The sequence below is a fragment of the Oryx dammah genome, unplaced genomic scaffold, assembly GCF_014754425.2.
Source record: "Oryx dammah isolate SB20612 unplaced genomic scaffold, SCBI_Odam_1.1 HiC_scaffold_10, whole genome shotgun sequence".
In the NCBI taxonomy this organism is placed as follows: domain Eukaryota; kingdom Metazoa; phylum Chordata; class Mammalia; order Artiodactyla; family Bovidae; genus Oryx; species Oryx dammah.
In genome coordinates this window covers 40,593,985-40,601,950 of record NW_024070194.1, presented here as the reverse complement: position 1 = coordinate 40,601,950, position 7,966 = coordinate 40,593,985, and the positions used below count along the sequence as shown (strand labels likewise).

General features: G+C 47.7%; 1 protein-coding gene across 3 annotated transcripts in view; it reads left to right on the top strand.

Annotated features, from left to right (window-relative positions):
• Positions 1-2,305: 2,305 nt before the first annotated feature.
• ANKRD16 (ankyrin repeat domain 16) overlaps positions 2,306-7,966 on the top strand; it is a 37,614-nt gene continuing 31,953 nt past the window's right edge. The window contains exons 1-4 of one of the 3 annotated variants that reach the window (XM_040248838.1): positions 2,306-2,941; positions 4,834-4,876; positions 6,770-6,878; positions 7,363-7,524. In XM_040248838.1, the coding sequence (XP_040104772.1) occupies positions 2,731-2,941; positions 4,834-4,876; positions 6,770-6,878; positions 7,363-7,524 (525 nt within the window). In that variant the 5' untranslated portion in view covers positions 2,306-2,730. The remainder of the gene's footprint in view (positions 2,942-4,833; positions 4,877-6,769; positions 6,879-7,362; positions 7,525-7,966) is intronic. The other 2 variants (XM_040248840.1, XM_040248839.1) reach the window with 2 other exon arrangements.

Below are 7,966 nucleotides of genomic sequence, written 5' to 3'. Positions count from 1 at the left end.
GGGGGGGGGGGCTCCAAAATCACTGCCGATGGTGATTGCAGCCATGAAATTAAAAGATGCTTACTCCTTGGAAGAAAAGTTATGACCAACCTAGATAGTATATTCATTTTTTTTTAATTTTTAATTTTTTATTTTACTTTACAATTCTGTATTGGTTTTGCCATACATTGACATGAATCCACCACAGGTGTACATGCGTTCCCAAACATGAACCCCCCTCCCACCCCCCTCCCCACAACATCTCTCTGGGTCATCCCCGTGTACCAGCCCCAAGCGTGCCGTATCCTGCATTGGCCATAGACTGGCAATTCGATTCTTACATGATATTATACATGTTTCAATGCCATCCTCCCAAATCATCTCACCCTCTCCCTCTCCCTCTGAGTCCTAAAGTCTGCTATACACATCTGTGTCTTTTTTGCTGTCCTGCAGTATATTCAAAAGCAGAGACATTACTTTGCTGACTAATGTCTGTCTAGTCAAGGCTATGGTTTTTCCAGTGGTCATGTATGGATGTGAGAGTTGGACTGTGAAGAAGGCTGAGCGCCGAATAATTGACGCTTTTGAACTATGTTGTTGGAGAAGACTCTTGAGAGTCCCTTGGACTGACTGCAAGGAGATCCAACCAGTCCATTCTGAAGGAGATCAACCCTGGGATTTCTTTGGAAGGAATGATGCTGAAGCTGAAACTCCAGTACTTTGGCCACCTCATGAGAAGAGTTGACTCATTGGAAAAGACTCTGATGCTGGGAGGGATTGGGGGCAGAAGGAGAAGGGGACGACCAAGGATGAGATGGCTGGATGGCATCACAGATTCAATGGACGTGAGTCTGAGTGAACTCCGGGAGATGGTGATGAACAGGGAGGCCTGGCGTGCTGCGATTCATGGGGTCGCAAAGAGTCGGACACAACTGAGCGACTGAACTGAACAGAACTGAAGCATAAGACATTTTCTTCTGCTGCTAGTAAGTTGGTCTAAAGATAGTGGAGGCATATTACCTCTTTTAAAGCAGTTCTGTGGATAAAGAATAGCAAGGAGAGATAAGAAAGCCTTCCTGAGCGATCAATGCAAAGAAATAGAAGAAAACGATAGAATGGGAAAGACTAGAGATCTCTGAACTGAACGGAACTGTGGATAAAGAAACGGCCTCCTCAAACAACCATCACAAGGGCAAGTTTCATTTGATTGTGGGCTCAGGAAGTGCAGTTACAGGGAGACATTTTTGACTGTTCTCACCTTGCTGGCTTTCGCAAGTCCCTTCTTCCCTGGAGTCATTCCCTCTACGAAGCCCCTTCTTGAAGATTCCAGCCTTCATTCATCCAAGTTTCTCCCTCTTGATTTTTCATTCACTCTCATTACTACATTACCAGAAATAAAAAAACGAAACATTTTAAATATAGCAGTATGTACATGATCATCTCAAATGCCCTAGCAGTCCCAATAAGGACATACTGTATAGCACAGGGAACTTTGCTTTATGTTATGTGGCAGCCTGGATGAGAGTGGGGGTTTGGGGAAGATTGGGTCCCTGTATATGTATGGCTGAGTCTCTTCACTGTTCACCTAAAACTATCATAACATTATTAATCAGCTGTACCCCAATACAAAATTAAAAAATGAAAACAAGATTGTCGATGATTAAGTAATACCAAGGCAGTCTCGGGACAAATCCTGGCTGAGACCCATCTAGTTGTGTTGAGCTCTGCCTGGGCCAGACCCTGTGGATAGGAGGTAACCAGGGTCTACCCTGCTTTCCAGGGATCGTGGGCTTGAGAGGGTTCCCAGGTCACTCAGGGAATACCCTGCCAATCCAGACAATGCAAGAGAGACGGGTTTGATCCCTGGCTGGGAAGATCCCCCGGAGGAGGACATGGCAACCCACTGCAGTATTCTTGCCTGGGAGATCCCACGGTCAGAGGAGTTTGGTGGGCTACGAGTTGGACGTGACTGACTGAGCATGCGCACACGCAGGAGCAGATGAGAAGCAGAGGCACTGAATCACTTTGGTGGGAGGAGAGTAGTTGACAGTGATGTAGTTCAGTCTCCCCGGTTGTGGACACACATCAGGTCAGGAACTTACCGTAATATACCACTGTCCTACCTGCTCTACCAGTGGAGGCTCCTTTCAGCAAGGCTCTGTGTCAAGTGCTCCTTTTTTCTTTTATTTATTTATTTTAAAAATATTTATTTGGCCCTGCTTGTGTGTGCATACTCAGTCTCTCAGTCTTGTCCGACTCTGCAACACCGTGGACTGTAGCCCCCCAGGCTCCTCTAAGCAAGAATCCTGCCATTTCCTTCTCTATCACATGCTCTTTTTAAAGTTGTTTCACCACAGTTTAATAAAGGGTTACTGATGGAAGTGAATGGGATGATCTAGCACAGTGCCTCTTTTGCAGATATTCAGCACAAACCATAACTTTGGTGGGTTCTGTCCCAGTTCAATGCTATATGAAAAACTAGTTCAGAAGCACCTTTGCCTCCTCTGTTTCCCACATAAGGGGCACCCATATCAGAGTAGTTTTTCCCTGGTTATTTCTCCCAGCTTCCTCAAGGCAGGCAGGAAAGTTGCCAGCCAAAGCTGTTTGCCTGCTTCCCAGACCCCCTGAGTCCTCCAGGTCTTCCGTCTCCACCATGGGTGTGCGTTTTTCTGAAGCCCCGGTCCTGGGCTTCCAGAGTCTCAGCTGCTGTTCCACCTGACAGCTTGTCCCATCGGCCTTAGGACTCCTCTGATGATGGCCTGCACGAGGAGAAACCTCGAGGTGATCCGGGATCTCGTGGAGCACGGCGCCAATCCACTCCTGAAGAACAAAGATGGCTGGAACAGTTTTCACATCGCCAGCCGCGAGGGCGACCCTCTGATCCTCCAGTACCTGCTTGCAGTTTGCCCCTCTGTCTGGAGAACAGACAGCAAGATCGGGAGGACCCCGCTGCACACGGCAGGTGTGATCCAGACCTGCGGGATGCCCCCCACAGTGGGGGTGGTACAGGGGAAGTAGGGAGTAGGGAACACAAGCTGCTTTGGAGTGTTTTGGCAAACAGTTTACAAAGCCAATGTCACTCGGCCCTCAGCTTGTGCTTCTTTCTTGTTTTAGGTGACTTTTCACTTCTGTCTTCTCCGCCCCAGTTAGTTAGATGGTGGTGGTGGTGGTGGTTTAGTCACTAAGTTGTGTCCAACTCTTGCAATCCCCAGGGGACTGTAGCCCACCAGTAGTAGTCCTCCTCTGTTCATGGAATTCTCCAGGCAAAAACCCTGGAGTGGCTTGCCATTGCCATCCACAAGTTAGATGGTGGGCTGCTTCTGTTCCTTACTATGTCTCTGACTTTGGGCAAGGAAATTAATCTCTCAAGCAGGTTTCCTTAGCCACAGAATAATGGCAGCAACAAAGCCCATATCACAGGGTCATGGGGATTAAGGTGCATGCACGTCCCTCAGCACAGCGCTCCACACACAGTGAGCTCAGGACAGCTGCTGTTTTCACGTCATTATGATTATTATTGCTATTAAAAGCAGAAGGAAAGGAGACTATTCCCTCATATATTCAGCAACACCTGCCACGGTGTTATCCATTTAAATAAACATGAACGAGAGTCTGCTCAGTCATGTCTGACTCTTTGGGACCCCATCGACTGTAGCCAGGCTCCCCTGTCTATGGGATTCTCCAGGCAAGAGTACTAGAGTGGGTTGCCATTTCCTCCTCCAGAGGATTTTCCCAACCCAGGGATCAAACCCGAGTCTGTTGCACCTCCAGCATTGACCGGCAGACTCTTTACCACTAGGACCACCTGGGAAGCACAAGGGTGCTTATAATTAAATCCCAAAGCCCAGTGGATTGTGACTCATCCAGTGATAATGTCGAATATAATTCTGGGTCACGCTTTTGATTGTTTGGAGTAACTATCCTTAACTCTGGACTAAGTATTTGCAAATTATCTTAAATTAGTTAAAAGCGAAAGTGTAGCAGTGTAAAACAAAAGGGGCATTAAGCAGCCCAGTAATTAAAATAAAGACGTTTAGACCGTAATTGGTAGCCTATTGGGCAGTACCTTGAACTTGAATACAGGGCCTTTAGACTTCTCGGAAATCAAGACTCATGACATGATATCATTGAGGAGGTAGGCACACAGTTGTTCTGGTCACTAGGGGCAGTTAGGAACCAAGGTATCCCTTTTAAAACTTTGGACATAGGGGCTTCCCTGATGGTCCAGTGGTTTAGACTCCATGCTTCCACTGCAAGGGGCATGGGTTCAATCCCTGGTTGGGCAGCTAAAATTCCACATGCCTTGCAACACAGCCCCCCATCCCCCGCAAAAAGAAAAATCTTTGCATATGAGTGGAATTCCCTGCTCATAAACTGTTTGATGAGCTCCCTTGCTCTTGTGAAGGAGCAGTTAGCACCCAGTCGTTCACACTAAACAGTGGAGAACAGAGAGTCAAAAATCTTTGTTGCGGAGGACAGTTATTTTTAGCAGCAGAATTAAATCCCTGGTTATTTTGTCATGGATTACTCTTACAATGTTTTACATTTCCCAGGCAAAAACTGCCTGGCCCTAGGGATTTGTAGCATGAGGATGAGGATGGAGGTTTAGGGTTAAAAGTTTGCCATAAAAGTCTCATAAAGACAGGATGATAAAGTAGGGGCCTTGTACCCGTTAGATGAAAATAGGATCCTTCCCCACTCCTCCAGCTGAATCTGTCCTTTTCTGGGGCAGTGGCAGCAAGCCTAACCCAATACTCCCGCAGCTACAGGGACGGGGCAGAGAGAGGTGCCAAGAGGGAAGAGGCATTCTAATTTTGCACTAAAAAGCTCTCATTCTCAACTCTCTCCTCCCAGCAATGCATGGCTGTTTAGAAGCAGTAGAGGTGCTTCTTCAGAGGTAAGAACAAAACAGCAAATTGAGGACAATATCTGTTAGTTCTGACAGTATCATAAAGAGTTGCCGCCTAAAGAGCTCAGACAAATTGTTCAGAAAGAATCTAAGGTACCAAAAGAGAAATGAAGAAAGGACATAAGCAGATAAAGAAGGTGAAACAAAAACAGCTAACAAACCTGGGGAGAATTTATCCCTTTATCTGTTCACCCAACAAATATTCATTCACTCGCTTTCACATCAGTTTTGGACACAATGAGTTACATGTACCTGTGAGACACCCAGGAAGAGTTGTCTACCGAGCAGTTAGACACAGATCTAGGCCCAGAGGATAGGTGTGGCCGAGATATAGGAGTAGGCCTCATTGGCTTAAAAGTGACGATTGAACCCAGAGGATGAAAGAGGTTACCCAGGAGATGGTGAGTGAAGAAGAGGAAGCAAAATGCCGCGTCGCTGAGAGGGCTGAGAGCGTCGCTGTGTAGGGCTCACCTGCTGCACGTTGGGACATACGTGTCGTCTGCAGTCATTAATGCTCCTTCATTCAACCATCGCTTTCTGAGTGCCTCCTAAGTGTTAGGCACTAGGCAATAAGCAGTAAACACAGTCCTTTCCCTGACCACCTGCAGGCTAGTGTAGAAGCCGAGTATAGAAACACCATCACAGAAATGTCATAAAATTACAAATTGTGATAATATTGCAAAGGGAAAGCCCTCAGTTCTGTTCAGGAGCATGGGTCGTCCCTATAGATCTGTGGGGAAGACAGCTCTGTGAAGTCTCCTTGAAGCTGCAATGCGAAGCATGCCTCGGAGGTGGCAAGGTGAAGAATGGCGCTGGGATGTTCCAGGCAGAGTGTCCAGCAAGTGCAAAGGCAGCAAAGAGCCAGTAGCTAGAGGAGCAGAAGGAGGTGGAACAGGCAGGACTGTTGAAGGTAGGAACAGAAGAAGATGGGACAGGTAGGAGGTGGGGCTGAGAAAAAGGGGAGATGGGTAGGACCACAAAGAAGATAGGAACACAGTAGAAGGTAGGAATGGAAGAAGGTGGGACAGGTAGGAGGTGGGGCCCAAAGAAGGGGAAACAGGTAGGACCACGAAGAAGGTGAGAACAGAAGAAGATGGGACAGCTAGGAGGTGGGGCTGAGAATAAAGGGAGACTGGAAGGGCCACGAAGATAGGAACACAGGAGAAGGTAGGAATGGAAGAAGGCAGTGGGGCCAAGAAGAAGGAGAGAAAAGTAGGACCACGAAGAAAGTAGAGACAGAAGAGGAGGTAGGAATGGAAGGAGGACAGATGGGCTGTGGGACCGGGCTGCAGGGGGTCTCCTTAAGCACAGGGAGGAGAGGCCCGAGGAACCTGGAGAAGTAAGTAGGTTCCACGTAGTCCTGACCTACGGGGTCATACTGAGCTTTGTAGACTTTGTCCCTTGTGGTTGGGAAGCAGTTAAAGGTTTTAACCAGGAGGGCCATAACCTAAATATGTGGTGAAAAGATTACCCTGTTGGTGGTGAGAACAAAATGGCTGGGTGGGACTAAAGAGAGAAAAATAGGTAGGAGGCTGTTGCCTGTTGCCTCCGTCTTAAGGGGTGAAGACGAAGCTGGAAAGAAGGATACTAATTTGTTTCACATGCTGGATGGAGAATTGAGAGGTTTTGTGAGCGATAAGGGGCGACTATAAAGCTCTGCATGAGAAACTGGGGAGATGACGGTCCCTAAAATGGGATGGGAAGTTGGAGGAGGAGCAGGTTCGCTGGGACACCAACGTGCTCCCCAGACGCTGAGGCGGGGACCCAGGGCAAGCACATCAAGTCCTCATGGATGCTCTGTAAGGCAGGTGGGCCAGAGTCAGAGCTGTAGGGTTTGAAGCGGTGACTGTTCTCAGCTGTTGCTTTGGGTCTGGGCTCCAGGTGCCAGTACGAACCGGACTGCAGAGACAGGTGTGGCCTCACGCCCTTCATGGACGCCGTTCAGTGTGGCCACACGGACGTGGCCAGGCTGCTCCTCAAAAAGCACAAGGTAGAGAAACGGTTTGGTTCTGTCCCTTCGGTTATTTCTACAAGTTTTAGCCCAGGGGATAAACAGGAAGCGTGGTGATTCGGATGGTGGGTTCAGAACTCAGAACTCTGCCACCTTCCCCACTGTAGGCCCCCTTTACCTCTTTAAGCATTATATGTAAAACAGACGTTTCACTTTTTCACAGGGTTACTGTAGGATTAAATAGATGCACAGAAAGCAGTTAGCCAAAGGTCTTCAATAAACAGCAGCTGTTTCATAGTAATAATAACAACGGATGCTCCCTAGCGACTGTACTTTTTTTGGCACCTTAGCTTTGAATCTTAAGCACTTCTTTGGTTAGAGCGTCCTTTGAGAATCCGACAAAAGCTCTGTATGATCTACCCAGAAAAACATATGTGGACGGCAGAGTTTTGCCAAAACGTCAAAAGGTCTGTGGACCCAAGTGTCTGTGCTCCTTTTGCTCATGTCCGTCCTCACCTCCTAGGCTTGCGTGTCCGCTGAGGACTCACTAGGGGCCCAGGCCATCCACCGGGCAGCAGTCACTGGGCAGGATGAAGCCATCCGATTCCTGGTCTCGGAGCTTGGCGTCGACGTTGATGCAAGAGCAGGATCTACCCATCTCACGGCACTTCACTTCGCAGCTAAGGTTTGTTTCTTTCCAGAACGGTGTTCCAGCTCCATAAGGGCTTGCCGAACCCTGTTGATGAGTAACCTGTAGTCCTGGTTCTTCTGCTTCATCTCTTTGGAAGAAAGAAATTGCCCATAACATACTCTTGAAATGGTCCTGATTCTGAAGCCCTGGGTCCCTTTACATAGAAACCTGCTTCTATTTGTCTCTAGAAAAAGAAAAGCCCTTTAGTCCGTATAATGCCTGCGCTAGGTGTTCCCTCTCACCCTTTTTGTTTTCAGGAATAATGTTATTTGAAGCCATAAAAATCCATCATATGAAATTCCTAGCTCTTTATCCTTTTACTGGATTTCAGAAGATTTCTTTAGCTAAGACAAAGGAATTGCATTTACTGGGCTCTCTGACTGATATATGAAGGGCTTCCCTGGCAACTCAGTGGTAAAGAACCCACCTGCCGACA